This window comes from Rhipicephalus microplus, chromosome 6 (genome assembly GCF_043290135.1).
Source record: "Rhipicephalus microplus isolate Deutch F79 chromosome 6, USDA_Rmic, whole genome shotgun sequence".
NCBI classification, from domain to species: domain Eukaryota; kingdom Metazoa; phylum Arthropoda; class Arachnida; order Ixodida; family Ixodidae; genus Rhipicephalus; species Rhipicephalus microplus.
Genome location: NC_134705.1, coordinates 130,117,445 through 130,136,242, shown reverse-complemented (window position 1 = coordinate 130,136,242; position 18,798 = coordinate 130,117,445). Strand labels below are relative to the sequence as shown.

The 18,798-nt window shown below is 45.7% G+C and overlaps 1 protein-coding gene across 1 annotated transcript in view; it reads left to right on the top strand.

Annotated features, from left to right (window-relative positions):
- The first annotated feature begins 777 nt into the window (after positions 1 to 777).
- LOC119167376 (uncharacterized) overlaps positions 778 to 18,798 on the top strand; it is a 63,751-nt gene continuing 45,730 nt past the window's right edge. The window contains exon 1 of the mRNA XM_037418848.2: positions 778 to 1,033. Coding sequence (XP_037274745.1) covers positions 967 to 1,033 — 67 coding nt within the window. The 5' untranslated portion in view covers positions 778 to 966. The remainder of the gene's footprint in view (positions 1,034 to 18,798) is intronic.

Here is an 18,798-nt window from a genome sequence, read left to right as displayed (position 1 = left end):
AAAGAAGGCAGAAAGAAAAGATGGTGGAAGAGGGTTGGACCTGACTCGAGGAAAAACAGTTCCCACAGTATACTAGGCCGAAGAGAGCCGTGTGCGGGAGCACAACTTGCCCACATACGCACCATCGTCGCTTTCGGACGAGGCTTACGTTCGACCAAGAAGTAGTGATCGAGAGGGAAAGGGAGAGGGAGATAGAGAGAGAGAGGGCCCAATAGAGACAAGAACGTTTCTGTTCTGTTTTGCTTCTTCTTCTGGGTGGTCTTATTTTATTCGCAGTAGCTTGTACATTTTTACTTCGATTTGTGGTTTCGGTGCGCAACAGGAGTGCCCTCAGATGCTTCCAGGAGCACAGTAGAGGACAAGCGCTCGCGAGACTGCCGCTTTCACGCTTGTCTCCCCGCTGAAAAGTGCTCACTTCTCATCAGCCCGAAAAATAGACACGTTATTCGGAAGGTCCACTCGTGCAAGTTGTAGGCGGTGGTGAGAGGTCTTTCAGCTACGAGCGACTTTTGCGTGGTCTCGTGACTGTCCTGGGGCAATCTTCGTGGGCTGTCGACGGCTAAAATAGACAAGAGAGAGAGAGAGAAAAAAGTGTACGGTTCTCAAATAGCAGCCTATCTTGCAAGACTATCGGCTGATCCTTTCTTCTGAGCCGGCGCAAGACATCAGACGTCGGAGGACTAAGCGACCAGACTTCATCCCCGCAAGAGGACCTTCTCCAACTGCAGAGTTCCAGCGGTGGGAAAACGTAGGGCAAACCAAGTTGCGGGTTGTTAAGTGGTGTGATTGGCTTTCTGTTTCTCTTCAGTGTGCGGAAGGCTGTTTTCCAGTGTGAGCCATTCAAGGATTACGTGTCTGTGGTGAGACTACGCTTGTATTCGCCAGGTTCGCTGGCGTGGTGTGATCAGCAGCAAAGGCTTCCGGGAAGCCACCCACGGGTCGAACCTGTGTCATCTCTTAGTTACGATGGCTTCTGTGGTCCGTGTATCAGAGAGCATCGCCATGATCTTCGTATGCACCCTCGTACTCATGGGTAAGTTTCGGAATGCCTGTTACTGTTTTACTATGGTGCTTTCGCTGCATTCAGGATTCACGATATAGATCACTGCGCTACGCACTTCTTCGATGTCCGAAAAGCCCGTTGATGTTGTCAATGTAGTTCAATCTCATTTCGTTGACGGAGTTCTTCTGGTCTGTCTCGCCGTCAGAAGCTACGGCTTATGTACGACCAACATATTCTCTTATTCCTTTAGGCAGCGATAACACCTGCGCTAAAAAAGTAACACTTCCTTGTGTGCGGCATATCAGTTTTCCTTTACCGACCTCAATATCGAATGCCCGCTCCGTCGTTATCTTCACGCCACATCTCTGGCGGAAATAGATTTCCACAGATACTGTATTTGGAGTATACCCTGTACACAGTTGAGGTAAGACGCTGCGGTAACAGAGTCTTTTTCTTTGTCGAGACGTCAGATGTTACACGAGGAGGCATTTGCGTTACGTTTGTTCGAATAGAAGTAAATGCATCGAAAGGGAGCGGATGCTTTATAGATACTGGCCTAGATGAATGACATACTGGCCACGTTCAGTTGCACGTCTTTCATGTTGGATGACCAAAGATAAGAAATAGTGGCTTCTATGAGCAGGGATGAACGGATGTTTTATTGACGTTAAGAACCTTCGCACAAACTTTACTCAGTACTCGTTGATGATAATGACAGACAATATCAAGTCTATAAAATAACTGTTTCAGACTACCTAAAATATACTCGTGGATAGCCTATAGATGTCATTTAGCGACAAGTGGCGAGTCATACCTGCTTTCATTGTGTTCAGTCTGTGGTCTGAAAAGATCACAAGTTTTCACGGGCTGTTTGAATGAACATTCTTGCGATAGTATGCCATGAAGTTAATCATTTGAACAGTCGCTCTGGCATGAAACGGCCGCAGACTCTATTAGAGACAACTCTCTTGCGTCTATTCTCCAGTGACAGCTGGTAGCCCATACTGTGCGGTTGGTACTGCAGCTATTGCAACGTAATTGTAACAAACTCCTATGGTCTGTATGAACGATTATGCAATCAATGCACACAATAATATAAAATTGTGTTCAACACTGTGTAATGCAACTTTCTTCCCTCGTGGTGTGAACTGTGACAGAAAGAATAAGTTGGAGTGTGGGGATAAGTTAACCGTCAATTTGGCCGATCAAAAGGGGTAAGAACTTGGATTTGAGCAATAGCGGCATACTTCACACACCGGTTGAACGCAATGTGTATAGACGAATAAAAGATAAGTACACGTGTTTGTTAGCCCCTAATTAACGCGCACTATTTTGTAAACGCAGTGTTTTGTTGTGACTACACTACGTCCACAGCGTCTGTCAAGAAAAAAAAAGGAAAAGAACTCTTGTTGAAGATCATTTACTGAAGAACACTTATTGAAAACTGAGGAACTGGAGTCTTCGTTTCCTTCTGTCACGAAGAGAATGTGCAGCTTTTAACTTTTCGAATGGTTTGGAGTGTCACAACTATCCTGTATAGAGCTTTCGAGAACTCCAGACGCGAGAGATCAGCGGTGAGGTGACTTGGATCATTGATGATCGTACGTGCAATGACCCAGAGTGTTACGGACAAACGCTGACGTTCTAAATATCAGCAAGACCTTTAAAGGCCAGTTTTTGCAGTTAGCACCCAGTATGTAAATTTTCATCTGCATCTGAATGGGCACTTCAGTAAAGTGTTCAGCTTTCAGTGGCTTGATATTGCTGAACGTTTCAAAGACGTTCACCAGATGTTTTTACGCCTCTTGCTGTCATGGGTGCAGTGGCTTGGCATGTCTTCCACAAACGCCGACTTTCTCGAATTGCTGGAGCTTAGTAGAAAAAAGTTTGCAACGAATAAATCGCGGATTTCCTTTTGAGCCGTACCTCAACAAAGTACCGATGCACACCGTGCCATCGACAAATTTTCACGCTACTATTGTTGAAGGAACAGTGAAGGGAGAAACTATTTTTCTTGAGCATTATCAAACAGCCATTTCACAACACCCAAAACACTACTATTGCCGCAAGAAGACGCCCGCCAATCGAGCAAACGCGATGAAAAAAAGTGCACTTGACGACACAACCTTGAAAGTGTCGCGCCATAAACCGTGACGTCATAGATTGTGACGACGCGTACCACTTAACACGTGATTTATACTCAGTGAAAACGAAGTACATTGGCCTCTGAAGGGGCTGTCGAGGAAATATACCAATTTTCATCAAATTTCGTAGAGCCAATTTTGCAAAAATACAAAAGTTAGACTGAAATCCGGGACGTCACGCGCGGAAATTATCGCGCGAAACTGAAAACCAAAACAAAATTTAAGCAAAAATATTTCTTTAATAAAAAAACGTGTGATAGTGATATTAACGGCATTATACGTATCAGAGTGCGAGTCATCAATCTAAAAATAACTATTGGTTTACTTTATATAATATATTATGATAATATATAACATATTATAATATATATTATAATACATACGGAGTTTTACACCCTTAAACCACGATATGGTTAGTAGAGATGCCGTCACGCAAGACCATCCTTTAACGTACACCTACGTCACACAGTTCACGGGTCTCTCTACCTTTTCGCCTAAATAGAAATGCCACCGCCGCGGTAGCTGGAATCGAACCCGTGACCTTTGGGTGAGTGACCGAGCACCCTATAGCCACTGATGCACCGTAACGGAGACATCGGATCACCTTCGGATACATTGCGACGATTAGATGATCGGCCACTCTCTACGCAGATGCTACTGGAACACCGTCCTCGCCTTTCGTCGGCTCAAAAAGCAGTCAAAGCCGTCTTGTGCTTTTTGAGGGCTACAGGCCTATGTGAACACCTTTAACTTAGGTGTAGTGCCACCGCCGCGTACGCGTCAGCCCATTGACTGACAATCCTCTCTTTCTCTTCTCTCTATCTCTCTCTCTCATCTTTATGCTCCCCTTCCCATTCCCCCAGCGTAGGGTAGCAAACCGGGCATGTGCCTGATTAACCTCCCTGCCTTCTCTCTTGTTGTTTTTGTCCTCCCTTCAATACAGGTATTCGGAAACTGGAGCTCGTTTGGAAGTTTCGCATGCAGCGTGTAAAGCTACGGGCGAAGCTGAAGACGAGAAATCGATAGTTCAGTAATGTCGAAAGTTGGACGAGTTGATAACAGTTTGTGTGTCCCTATCGTTCCTTCTGTGCTTGTCGTCGTGCACTGCTTCGTATGTAACCGAGAAATCGATAGGAATTTCGCCCCAGGTGGACGCACAGTTGTGAAAACAGGGCGCAGCGCTAACGTTTTGGCTATGCGTTCGCCCACAGCAGGGTAGAAGTTGGTAGAGAACGATTCAAGCACGGGCACTGCTTGCATCGCTCTGACACAACCCGCGGATCCAATCTTGCGTGACTTGCAGAGCTGTTGGTCTTTGTGTATTTCCTTTCCATCCAGTCAATCCGCCGACTCGTCTACGGATGATCATTTAGCAGCAGCGCTGCGCAATTAATGTTGTGAAATGCAAAGGGGCTTCTTGACGAACCCTTTTCCCTCAATGTGAAAAAATGGAGGACCGCAAGAGTTTTAAAGTGGCTGTGTATTTTCGAAATATAACGAAATTTCAGAGTTAGAATATGTGGTCTATCCGAGATTCTTCTCTCCTTGCGAAATAATAATAATAAAAAAACCTAAAAGAATGTAAGTGGTCGAAAAAAAAACAACCTTATTTTTATTTCTGTTCACTCAAAAGTGAAAGCCCTATTGTATATCACGGCTAGCTAATAACGCTATGTTAAAGGCTCCGTGAATTGTGTTAAGCCGTTCTTTTTTTTTTTTTTCAGAGTAGGTATGTTTTGTTAAGGGCATAACCTATACGCCTATAAAAATGATTACATATCTGAATAAATCGAATATAAAGCGCGGAACGTAGGGCAGACAAGGTTTACCGCTGCTCACAAACTACGATGTGGCATGCCGACTTGAGCGAAAGAGGGAGAGTACATCGAGGAGCCCAGTTTTGCACACGATGGCCAAGAAAGCATGGTAACCATTATTTGTACTTTCTTAATTGAGATGTAGTAATTATGGCGCAAAGGGAGACGTATATGGACGCGCGAGTGGCAACCAAGCCTTTAATGCTCGAGTTCTGACTTATGATTCACAATAGATTCATTTGTACGGCATCAATTTTTTTTTCCAGCCGTGATCATACAGGCACACTGTACTATTTTTGAAGCGACGCCGAATTTTGTTCGGGGAGTCCTGGAGCTGAATAGCACCTTATGTGTACCGTACGTGTCTTGTAATTGTGAACTGGGAAGAAGGTACTGCTGAGTTCAACGAAAGAAGTGAAATGAACAGCCCATGACTGGCCATATAATGTAATCACAACTTTTGGGGTTTAACGTCCCAAGACCCCGACATAGTTATGAGAGAAGCCTTAGCGGAGGGCTCCGGAAATTTCGACCACGTGGTGTTGTTTTTAACATGTATATAAATTTAGGTACACGGGCCTTAAAAATTTCCGCCTCGATCGAAAAAGTGGCCGCCGCGGCCGAGATTCGATCCCACGACCTGCCAGTCAGCAGTCCTGGCCATGTAATGCGTGGGACAGACGACCAGTGGCCAGTTAAGGCAGCGGAGTGGAGTCCAAGGGACGTAAATGGAAATATGATTGCAAAGAGTCAGATAGTGTGACGAAATTAATTTAGCGGGTGTAATGTGAAACAGAATGGGCTGGCTCAATATGGAGTGGGTTGGAAATAATTGCCCCCTTTTTTCGTAGTATTTACTACAACCTCGCTTAATGTAGATACCGAGTTAAAAAATAGCCAAAGCCACTTCTCCAGGAGCACAACAAACAAAGAAACGTCTAGGAAGATATCTTCAAGAACGAACAAAGGCAGTGCATTTTATAAACTGCGGATACCAGTCCCGCTGGAACTCTATTTGGCCATAGAACTCCTTTAGCTGTAAAGGACATCGTCCTGTGGTGGACACACAATAGGCGGATAACAATTATACTGATGATGGTGAATTGAATCTTCCACGATGACTCGTATACGTTAGAACAAAAAACTGGCAGATCCCACCTACTGTGGGAAGCGATGATATGCGAAGCACGAATGAGTAAGGTTGATATGCCACTTTAAACTGAGCACAACGTTACGAGGTGGACGTAAATTATGCCGTAAATGACTTCCATGCCATGATTATCATGTTTGGACGTGTAATTTATCTTCGTAGTCTATTAACGTCACGTAATAGCAAATCCAGTATCACGTGACGTGATATGCGGAGCTGGTTGAACGGCCGCGAGCACGCTATGAGCATGGCATGTAGTCATGTTTTACATAACGCACATGTTATGATTATCATGTTTGAACGTGTCATTTGCCTTCGTCGTCCATTCCCGTCACGTAATATCAAATTGGAAAGGGTATATGTGAAGCTAGCGAAACGGCTGCAAGTGCATCAAGAGCGTGGTATGTAGTAACTTTCTTACATCACACGCATGTCATGATTACCATTTTTGCACCAAACACATACCTTAATCATCCATTGATATCGCGTAACACAACATTTGGATACGTGAAGCTAGCGAAACGACCACGAGCACGTCATGAGCGTGCCCTGCCGCGGTGGTCTAGTGGCTAAGGTACTCGGCTGCTGACCCGCAGGTCCCGGGATCGAATCCCGGCTGCGGCGGTTGTATTTTCTATGCAGGCGAAAATTCTATAGGCCCGTGTGCTCAGATTTGGCTGCACTAATGAAGCCCAGGTGGTCGAAATTTCCGAAACCCTCCACTATGGCGTTACTTATAATCATATAGTGGTTTCGGGGCGTTAAACCCCACATATTCATCAATCACATCATGAGAGTGGCATGTAGTCATGTACTTACATGACGTGCATCTCATGATTATAATGTTTGCACTAGTCATGTACCTTCGTCATCTATTCACGTCCTGCGATACCAAATTTGGTATATGTGAAGCTAGCGAAACGACCGCGAGCGCACCATGAGAGTAGTGTGTAGTCATGACTTATATGACGTGCATGTCATGATTTCAACGATAGGGTCTGTCACTTATGTTCGCTATGCAGTCATGTCATACCATACCAGTTTTGCAGTATATCATGTTAACGAAACCATCGCAATAGCAGCAAGACTCTGAAAGGTAAATCACGACATTTATGACACCCATGTCATGATTTTCATGTTATGACTAGTCATTTATGTTCACCATACAGTAATGTTATGCCATAGTATTTTAGGTATCGATACCATTACTTAAACTGCCAGGAGAGCTAAAAGTCGTAGGTGGCTAGGTAGATGAATAGATACGTTCAAAGTCGCCGAAGTTCGCTGAGAAATGCTTCGCATTTATTAAAAAAAATATACAAACTGAACAAGAGATGTTCAAGTCAAGGAGCGTTCCTGTATAGCATATGGTGTTTAATCTTCCCGCGAACCGTTTTTATATTTTTTTCACGATACCCTTTACAGTGCGTTGACCTCTCGGGCTAATCGCTTCCTATAAGACGCTGATATTTACGCCAGAGTAGCACATCACGCACGCCTCATTTCCTCGTTTCGAGTTTCTACGCGTGAAAACCAAAATAAGCGACCGGAATTTCAATCCACTCAGTAGACTCATTTTAGTACGTGCGTGCTCTCAGCCAAGCAGCGACGGCTGACTCCTCCGTGACTTATAGAGCTTTGGCGCTAATTTTCTCGCGTATTCTTACGAGGAATGCGTTTTTTTTATAGTGGCAGCTGGCGTCCACGTGCAGAACATTAGCAATTTTCAGAAATAGCGCACGAAAAGCTGTAGCGGACGCTATGACCCCTGGGGTTAAAAAAAAAGCTGACCTAGCTTCGCTTGGCGGCCACCGATGAAAGAGTGAAGCCACTGGCAGTGCCTTCGTCAGGCTATCGCATTTCTATATTTCGCGAATATCTCGGACATGTTGTATCACATGCTCTTTTAAACACTCTTTGTTAACGTTTATATAGGGCGGTAGTATAGCCACCACTTTTTATAACCACAATGTATCAATCACGTGAAAATAGTGTTAATACGGTAACACGTGCGCCGTTTGGGAGGATAACCGTCGCTTTCTTCCTTTTCAGTGGAAGTTGCGTGTAGTTTATGACGGGGATAGATTTCTGATAGGCCGCATAGATGCATGTGGCACACAACCTCTGGTTGGGTGAGCTGTCGCCTTCACTCTTGGCGCACCAGCGGCGAGTGGTGTGATTTACCCAACTTCCATGGTGCATAGCCGTTATGATGCCCACCAATCCCGGACATAAAGGCCTCGCCTAGGAACAATTCCACTGTTGAAGAAAAAGTCCACGCAGAATCTTCTTTGAAAGCGGATGCACAAGCGCAGAGCTTTATTGTAGGTTGCGACCATTCATAAAACGTTGTTTCGAGACTGCATCGGCATGGCGTCTTTCGTCATCTGTCTAGCGTTCATCAGCGTCCGCACAGCGTTCTCATTTTGTCCAGGCCCGTCTCAATGCTGCTTTCTTTATCCACTAGACTGTGCATTCTGGCACTGCAGTCACACTGAAAAACTGCACTGCACTGTGTCCACTGTTTTTCCTAAGCACCAGGAGGTGCATTTGGAGCTGTTGAACCAGCCACACATGGGCTGTTCGTTTGTCAGTTCGGTACATTGACTTCGAGAAGGGCCCCCTTCGCTCTCACGGCCTTAAAAAGCGACATCCCTGATCCGATGGAATTTATTCCAGACATGTACAACACTACTGTAATGAGTATTCAGGCATGTATACTATTACCAGAACTTGTTTATTACTACTAGAATGAAACTGCACGAATGAAGTTAGCTTCTGATCAAAAGGACGATTTATTACCGTGCAGATGGCAGATATGCCCCGAAGGCATATCTGTCTGCGTGGTGCCTCTCCCTCCAAACTCTCCCTCAACACCTTGAGCTGTGCTACACGTCATAGTAATTATTGCGCAAACGGGTCAGGATGTCAAAACCATGAATACACTAGTTTGTGGCTATGACCTATGCCTTTTGTGCACATATACTCAGATTATCTGCCAACGCCTATTACGACAGCAGTACGTGGTCATTGCATGCATAAACGAGGTCAAGTTTTCGCCGTGACCACATGTAATAACGACGGGCATTGAGTGCAGTTGGTCGTAACAAGGAAATTATTACTCCACATAATCGTACGGGTTCGACTTGTCGTTCAACGTTGCTCCCATAGCAGGACATGGTTCCACATTACCCTTTCACCTATAGAAAGTTTTGTTTTGTTCTTCTTGCCAAGTACGCATTAGAAAGCAGCAAAAACAAGCGCACTTTAGAATAGCGAGCTCTTTGGCTATCCTTTTGAACAATCTGTAAGGGCAGTGCAAGAGTGCTAAAGTAGCAAGCAGGGCAGAAAAGTGCGTTCCTTTCCTGTCTCCTGTCATGCGTTATGAGCGCCAAACATCTTAACAGCGCAAATAGACCCAGTTGTTCCAGTCCTCGTTCTGCACTTATTGTCAGTGGAAATATAGGCGAAATGCAAGGAGTACCATTTTCTTTTGTGGGCCTCGTGACGAAAGACGCTTGCTGGTAGCATAATGGCTGTATAAGAACATTAGAGCAATACAGTTGGTCTTCAGCAAGATTATCACGAGTTAAACTGTTCGCCTGCAGCTTCTCAATATTGTGTATAAGTATGAGTTGCATTGTAGTTCATTGCTATTGTGTTCATATTGCATAAATGATGCTTAGTATCGGCTGCTGACCCGCAGGTCGCGGGATAAAATCCCGGCTGTGGCGGCTGCATTTACGATGGAGGCGGAAATGTTGTAGGCCCGTCTACTCAGATTTGGGTGCACGTTAAAGAACCCCAGGTGGTCAAAATTTCCGGAGCCCTCCACTACGGCGTCTCTCATAATCATATGGTGATTTTGGGACGTTAAACCCCACAAATCAATCAAATGATGCTTAGTATTACGTCGTAATTGTTTGCTACTTTAGTTGAATGCTCGGGTGCTACTCGTCTTTAGCAATCCAGTTACCTTTTCGAAGCACGTGTTCTGTACTTTCGTGATACCCCTCCCCCATTTTTTTCGAAGGTATTAGACACGTCAAGTGAAAGTGACAAACCTGATCGGTTAGGGAGGCGGCGTGCGGTATCACAATCGACAGAGAAGGGAAGCAAGATGGATTTAGCGTTCGAGTCGTCTTAAGGAAACGCGTAAGGGTCCATGTGGCTTTTGTGAATCGTGATCGCTGGTACTTATTACACTTATGAAAAGTATAATCGTCACTTTTCAACTATTTTAGGAAAAGATAAACGTCAGGTTGTTTCCTGACAAATGCCATTCTCTGTGCTTAGCGCCGTCACTATGCGTGGACATGCCCGCGAAATTATTTAATCAGTAGATCGCGGTCAGGTTTCCCAAAAAAGTACAACATGCTTTGCATGTATCGATTTTCGTCACCATTTGAAATATAATTTTGGGCTTCAATGAACAGAAATGCAAAGCAGTGTCTCAATTGAATAATGTATATCAGTTCCACGTTACATCTCGCGCTGAGTGGTATACGGAGTGGTACATTCGATTACTGTAGATTTGGTTCCTGACGTTGCCCCACGCACCTGCATCGGGATGCCTTGTACCAGAAATCAAACAAACTGATTGCCTCAACAGCGCCTGTTTCTTGCATTTGAGCGCTTGTTTTCCTCGATTCCTCAATTATTTTCGGCTGTAAGTATCGTTCTGAAGGAAACAGTGAACAGTACGTCTGATGGAACTATTATCACCTTACCATGCGAGAAGAGACAACGCGCATTAGGATACAATCTAAAGGAAAAGGAGCACCCGCCTACGCGACGAAAATCCTAAACGAGCAGTAAGAAGATTGCGAAGCGAAACAAGTACAAGATAAACCGCAGCTTCGCAAAACCACGTCGTGCGAGAGCAAGATGAAGCGTATGGAGAAGATAGCAGAAAAAAAAAGTGGAACAACTCTTCCTTTTAGCCGTCCTGATTTCCTTTCTTTCTTTCTATTTCACCTCGGTCACGCGAAGCTGCCTTTTCCTAGTTTCGGGCTCGATGGTGCTCAAGTAAGCGCTAAATTGTACCGCCCTCCCATAACTACGTTTTCTTATTTTTTCCCTTTGTGTGTATCGCCAGTAGACGGGAAATGAAAGAAGAAAAAACGCTATTCCTGTCTCAACTCACGAGACGGGGCGACTCTTAGAGAAACCAGGAACCACGCTGGTGTGAACCGAGTCGCCGATGGGCTATATGCAGACGAAAACTCGGAAGCATTGCGTCGTCTGCTACAGAGCGCAATAGCCGTCTGTCGGCGATGATGGTATACTTACTTAAGATGGAGGACCACCCGTATGACGAGCGGACGTGGCTCAATGGCTGCTTCTTTAAGCGATTCCTTTCCGTATGTGTAGTTCGCAGGTTCCTGGACTATGAAATATGTTGCAAGTTCCTCCTCGACGTCGCTGACTGTACGTTAAGAAGCACGCGAGTACCGGCGAGGTGTTACCAATTTCGGAATCGCTGTTTCTAAACTCAACTATGCTTTTTACGCGGATACGCAGAAACGGTGCTATTGCGGAATGGTTTCGGATTACCTGTGGATGGTCATGTCAACGTATACATAATATAATCTGCAGACAAGGTTGGAGGGCCTAGATATAATGAACTGAATGGGTACTCTATCAAGAAATCAGTAAACGAAGCAGGGGGATGTTGCAGCAAGCCCTGTTCGACGTGTGGAAACAGACTTGGACAAGTGGCTGTGACAGTAATGTCGCTTACCGTACCAGACTGACATACTGCGATTTACTGACTGACTAATTGACTGGCTGACTGACCGTGTGCGAGGTTATATGTGCTGTGTTTCTCTCTTTTCTTAGTTTTCCACACCATCTTCCGATTTTTCCAATCCTGTTCTAATGCGTAGACCAGCCAACCGGTTGTGCCAAACTGATGATGATGATGATGATGATGATGATGATGATGATGATGATGAACCTTTGGCTTTGCTGGCACTCGCCCACAAAGGGGGATCGGCCAAGAACCGGGCGGCAGGATCATCAAGTGTGTTCAGTCAGGCATTCAGGCAGTCCCGTAGCCGTAAATAATAACAATAGGCTAACAGGGTAATCTCTTTGTTGCCCTTATGTACTCGCACACAGCAGAGAAAACCTCCCTGTGGCTAAACTGGTCAACAGTCCTGCCTTTTCTTCTCTACTCTTTCTTCTCTGATGGCGAAGTTTATACGAGCATGTGTTTAATGCACCTTTTTATTGAGCGCAGGTAGTCTCTGTTAGTGTCAGAGCAGAGAGTTGGCTCACTGGCGTGTAATCGTAAGGTTTTACAGTAGGTCCCAGCAGTCCACAGAATCTTATTCCCAGGCGGCGTTTGCATGGCGTCTGTCCCCTTTTTTCGCCAACTTTCTTGAGCGTCAAGAAGGGCTCCGTAGAAGGGTGCATCCATGCACGAAGTGCGACGTCGATATTGATACTATAGATTACCGCTCGACTGTATACTGCGGCTTGACTGTCACCACCTACACCACTACATCACTACACAGACATCACTACACTGGCATCGCTGACAAAAGCATCATATTCTTACAACTGCTTTCTAAGGGTGTAACGATGCCAAGTTCAAAGCAGGATAGATAAATAGATAGATAGATAGATAGATAGATAGATAGACAGATAGATAGATAGAGAGATAGATAGATAGATAGAGAGATATACAGATAGATAGATAAATAGATAGATAGCTAGATAGATAGATAGATAGATAGATAGATAGATAGCTAGATAGATAGATAGATAGCTAGATAGATAGATAGATAGATAGATAGCTAGATAGCTAGATAGATAGATAGATAGATAGATAGATAGATAGATAGATAGATAGATAGATAGATAGATAGATAGATAGATAGATAGATCATGCAGAGCAACAGGCAACTTCTTGAGTATGCAAGAGGTGCTCTCCTCCGTCGAGAAGTCCAGCGGCGTCAGCTGCTCTGGTTGCTTGTCAGACCAGCTCAACCTGGTCAGTGCAGAGGGACTTGGCGAGTCAGGTTGCTCATTTTCGTGTGGCGGGATATCTTATAAGTGTGGTCGTGGTGTATTGCACATGCTCGCGCCACGCGGTAGAGCGTGGAGTAATTGGCACATTGCAATAACTTAAAGAAGCACAGGATACACAGCATGCACGGGGTGCACTCTCAAGTGTGGTAAGTTTTTTTTTCAGTTTGTGCCGAAAGTCCACTTGATTTCGTATGGATAATTTGTGCGAACGTTGATAGTAATCGCTTTCGTGACAAGCGTCGGTGTCGGAGTATGTGCGGGCACAGTAATAGTGCCGGCTCAGAACGATATGTCTTGTGGCGTCTCTCGAAGCTACAGGCGCATGTGTCTGGTCTGACGTCTGTTACAGACGGTAAATATCGGTTAACTGTAAGACCATGGCAAAGGCGAAGCAATGAACGCAATAGCAACAAGTTAGAAGGTCAAGCGAAGAATGGCAAGCAGATAGAAACGCGCTCCGCGTTTTTCACGCACAAATGACGCCCAAAACGTACTCTCAGGTACAGATGAACGTGAATAAGCGTCTCAATCGTTACTTCGCGGTGCCTGAACAGCACGCTCTTTTCGCAAACAGAGACTGTAAACAAGTGCAGTGACCTTTGGGCGCCCGGTAACTACAACTGAATCATTCCGGTGGAAGCACAACGCCAAGACGTATGATCCTTCCCACCCGAGATAAGAGAGCGCGAGTGAGCGTCCACCCCCCCCCCCCCTCCTCTGCGTGGGGCAAAGTTCGCGTAGGAGATGAGAGCGCGCACCGCAACTTCTTGACGATTGTGCGGCACGCGCTCATTGCGCCATTTTGCTGGTAATGCTGAAAACACGATAGTTCCCCCCCTTCCCCACCCACTGAGATTCATGTCACCAGCGGTAAGTGGTAGATATAAATAGCTTGCCGTTTAAGCGTTGAAGGAGGTTCTCCTTCGTGGCTCAGTGGCTAACGCCTCACACTCACAACTAACAGGTCCCACGTTCCATTCCGCGCACCAGAGTCTTTTTCTGATTTTTGTTTCTTGCAGTTTCATATATATATATATATATATATATATATATATTCGTATAGGAAAGAAGACGCACGTACGAAGTTATTTTATTAACGTTTCGGCCGTGGGTCCGGCCTTCATCGGCTTCTGATGAAGGCCGGACCCACGGCCGAAACGTTAATAAAATAACTTCGTACGTGCGTCTTCTTTCCTATACGAATAATCTTTCCCGGACCAAGCATCACTTTTGTTTTTGGTATATATATATATATATATATATATATATATATATATATATATATATATATATATATATATATATATATATATATATATATATATATATATATATATATATATATATATATATATATATATATATATATGCTGAGTGACGTCGACACTGGTGGCATAATCCAGTGAAGGGTGTTCATATAATTGCTATTGCAATAAAGAAAAAGCTGTGTCGCATATATGGAGCCAAACGTGTGAAATGCGAGTAACTAACCGAGCGAAGCCTAACTTGATCACCGCCGCTTTCTCCTGCCACTCGCCGTCGGACTGTTCCAACCACCACCCAAGAGCTTAATGAACCAGTTTGTCGAGCCCAAAGGCTGATCGTAAAACCGGCCTTTAGGTCCTGCCTGGTCGACGAAGATTGTTCTCCTTTTAGCCTCTTCTTTCTGAACACGTCATCGAAGTTACGTGAAAGCACACGTGTTCATGGACGTGTGCGTGGGCTGGAAACCTTTTTCAGGGATGTTTGCGTCTGACCGCCAAAAAGAAAGCAAAGCGTTGGAATACGGGAAGTCGTCGCAGCGCTTATTGCTCCGCGTTACCCAGTTACAAAAATTACTCGACTGCTCCTCGGTCTTCACGCACCGAGTACCACCTCCCCAACAAGCTGCAGCGTCAGTTTTTCCTCGCATCCCAGTTCTGGCCGCTTGCATCGGCATATAATGCCAGCTTGCGCGCTTGTTTGTATTTGGCTTCTTGAGTGGTCGCCGCCGGCCTGTTTACGTCTGCATGCACTCTCGGGCAACTTAGTGCGTAAGCTACGCGTGGAACGATTTTCTCTCCCTCCTCCGATGACGACATAGATTTCACGCTCTGATATCACACTCCGATGCTAGCCGCCTTCGGCGCGGAGAAAGAAAAGGCCCCTTTTGCGAAGGAGCGCGCGTGGAGCAATTGCGCAGCGGTGTGCATTCGTCTTGTCCGATGTCCTCGCTTGCGCACGCGCTATGCGCGTAAAGAGCCCGAGCGTTCACGCAGTGCATCTTAATTGGGCGGCTCGTTGTGTATACATATGCCTCCTGGGAAGGAATCGGACGCCTGTCGAGAGATGGCCATACCATAGCTGTTGCAACGACGTCGTTGCAGCTTATATTTCCGCTGAGTCAGAGAAGCGAGCTGATTTGAAGTGCGCGCTTTAGAAGACTGTCGGACGGTTCGAATGCGTTACCACTCGGAACAATCCGAGTGCGAGAAACCACACTGCTTGGCCATTCAAAATGAGATAACCGAAACGCATACACTGCTTTGCGCTACTTCTTGCGTCATCGCTGGAAACACCGGACTCATGCATTGCGGTAGGCCTCGTAAAAGCGAGGGCGTTAGTGACGCGGCACTAGTGCAATTGTCCCCGCCTCCCTGGCGATAAACTACATCCGATGTGGGGCAAATACCTACAATTGCATCAAAGGCATTCCTCACAGAAAGGCGGGCTTCGATAAGCGTAGCACAAGTCATGACAGACGCTTTTAAGATGCCAAACAAAGGTACCCCTCAAGGAGCCATCCTCTCTCCCCTGCTTTTTAATATCGCTATTTATGACTCACGTGAGCTCTGGATGAAGTGCCGCAGTTAGGATACACTCTCAGTGCGGATGATATCACCCTATGGGCAACGCGTGGATCTCTGGCTAACAAAGAGCAGACACTTCAAGAGGCTGCATGCAACAGCAGTTGAAAACTTTGCGAAAGCAAGCGGGCTCAGCTGTGCCCCAGGAAAATCTGAAATCATCAGGGTACATGGGAAAAGATACAAAAGTAACGGAAACATCGATATACACATTGAAAGTGTCAAAGTACGTGAGGTAGCCGTCGCACGTATTCTGGGTTACTGGATTCAAAGTAATGGACGAGCGAACCCTACAATAAACATAATAAAATCAGCCACGAAACAAGTTACACTAATGATCCATAGAATAACATACCACGAACAGGGAATAAAGAAAAGGGACACAATTATATTAGTACATGCACTTGTACTGTGTAAGGTTATGTATAGTCTACCTTTCCACGCGTTAAATAAATTAGAAGAAGAAACCATCGAGTCTATAATTAGGGGCGCCTACAAAGTGGCCGTTGGGCTACCGGTAAGCACACCAACCCAAAAGCTTTTGGACCTCAGTATATATATAATACAAACCCTTAGCTAAAGACAGCGGTACTGACTGCGCAGAGAAATCGTTTAAGTCAAACGAAAGCGGGGAGAGAGAGATACTTGCTTGGGTGGGCTTCCCGATATACCCCCAGAACCTGGACGAGGTTCTTGTAAAAATCTCGGATCCCGTCCGTAGCAAGATCTCGATCTCACCGCTGCCCAAGAACATGGACGTAAAAACAAACAGAAAGCGCAGAAAGGAGAGAGTGCGATCGCCCCGAAAAACATTTAAAAACAAATCAAATGTTTTGTATGTGGACGCTTCGAGGTACAATTTTAAACATTCAGTTGCATCAGTACTTAGCCACGACAACTGCTTGGTGACATGTGCATCGCTGTACACGTCCTCGATCGCCAAGGCGGAATGCTTTGCCATTGGCCTTACAATCAAAGCGCAGCAACAGAGAGATGAAACGCAGACAATTATCATTTCCGACTCGCAGGAAGCGTGCCGTTTCTTTTTAAAAGGCCGCCTTCCGATAAAAATAAGCAAATTTTTAGGCGGGAGATTGATGAACAAATACAGGCTGATCTGGTGTACAGGACACGCAGGCCTGGAGAGAAAAGAAAGTGCCGACGCTTTTGCTCGAGGGCTCACGAACCGAGCAGAGCTTCGACAGCACATTCAATCCTTTGAAACACTCCAGGAGGAAGCTATCGAGGAGGATAATGACCCATCCAGAATGGCTCCTCGCGAAATTCTTTGCTAACCAGCGAGGCACGCGACAAAAATACAGCGCCCCCCACAAATCATTAGAAGGGGAGGATGCAATTGACCCCCGCTGAATTCAAATGGGAGTTTTTCCCAATTTTCAAAGATTACGCAAAATTTTCCAAACGCTGTATGGGCATGCGTGTCCATGGTGTGGCGGCTCACCATCGCTCTACCACATTTCTTGGGGATGCCTAAACTGACCACTAAATTTAGATACCTTTTTAGGTCACTACAAACTTTGTAATACTTTCAAGCAATGGGAGGCACAGCTCGCCAGCTCTGACCCAGAGGTGCAGCTTGCACTTCTGCGTCACGACAGGCGGGCGGCAGCAGCCAGTGGAGCCCTGGACTAGGGGCCCCACCCAAAAGCTATGACCCCTGCCCCAAACCCTTGCTAATAAAGTTTTTCCTTCCTTCCTTCCTTCCTTCCTTCCTTCCTTCCTTCCTTCCTTCCTTCCTTCCTTCCTTCCTTCCTTCCTTCCTTCCTTCCTTCCTTCCTTCCTTCCTTCCTTCCTTCCTTCCTTCCTTCCTTCCTTCCTTCCTTCCTTCCTTCCTTCCTTCCTTCCTTCCTTCCTTCCTTCCTTCCTTCCTTCCTTCCTTCCTTCCTTCCTTCCTTCCTTCCTTCCTTCCTTCCTTCCTTCCTTCCTTCCTTCCTTCCTTCCTTCCTTCCTTCCTTCCTTCCTTCCTTCCTTCCTTCCTTCCTTCCTTCCTTCCTTCCTTCCTTCCTTCCTTCCTTCCTTCCTTCCTTCCTTCCTTCCTTCCTTCCTTCCTTCCTTCCTTCCTTCCTTCCTTCCTTCCTTCCTTCCTTCCTTCCTTCCTTCCTTCCTTCCTTCCTTCCTTCCTTCCTTCCTTCCTTCCTTCCTTCCTTCCTTCCTTCCTTCCTTCCTTCCTTCCTTCCTTCCTTCCTTCCTTCCTTCCTTCCTTCCTTCCTTCCTTCCTTCCTTCCTTCCTTCCTTCCTTCCTTCCTTCCTTCCTTCCTTCCTTCCTTCCTTCCTTCCTTCCTTCCTTCCTTCCTTCCTTCCTTCCTTCCTTCCTTCCTTCCTTCCTTCCTTCCTTCCTTCCTTCCTTCCTTCCCTAGCGATCATCTCGGGCCATATATTATGAGTGGGTGATACCGCAGTGATATCCCTTTCAGTGAACTCTGATTGCTTGGATAAGGTGAGGCTGCCAAGAATATAGTCCCTTCCGTCATTCGGCAGGTGCAATTTTAGGAAACGCAAAGTGACGCTGCCGCGAAAACATATCCCCTCAGAGTATGTATGGCCTTGCGCTCGTCTTCGACGCGAGGAAAAAAAACAAAAACAATTTACTCCGTCCGAACTGCAATTGGGGCGTCTGCATGAAAGGCTAACACTAAAGCAATGCACGCTTCGTTCATTATATGCTCGATGCGCACACGCTAGCCTTCATAAGTCCATTACATGTGAATTTAGTGGTTGCGTCGTCTTTTGCGACCGCTATGTAGGCAGGTTGCATAGTAAACGAGAAAAACAAATGCAT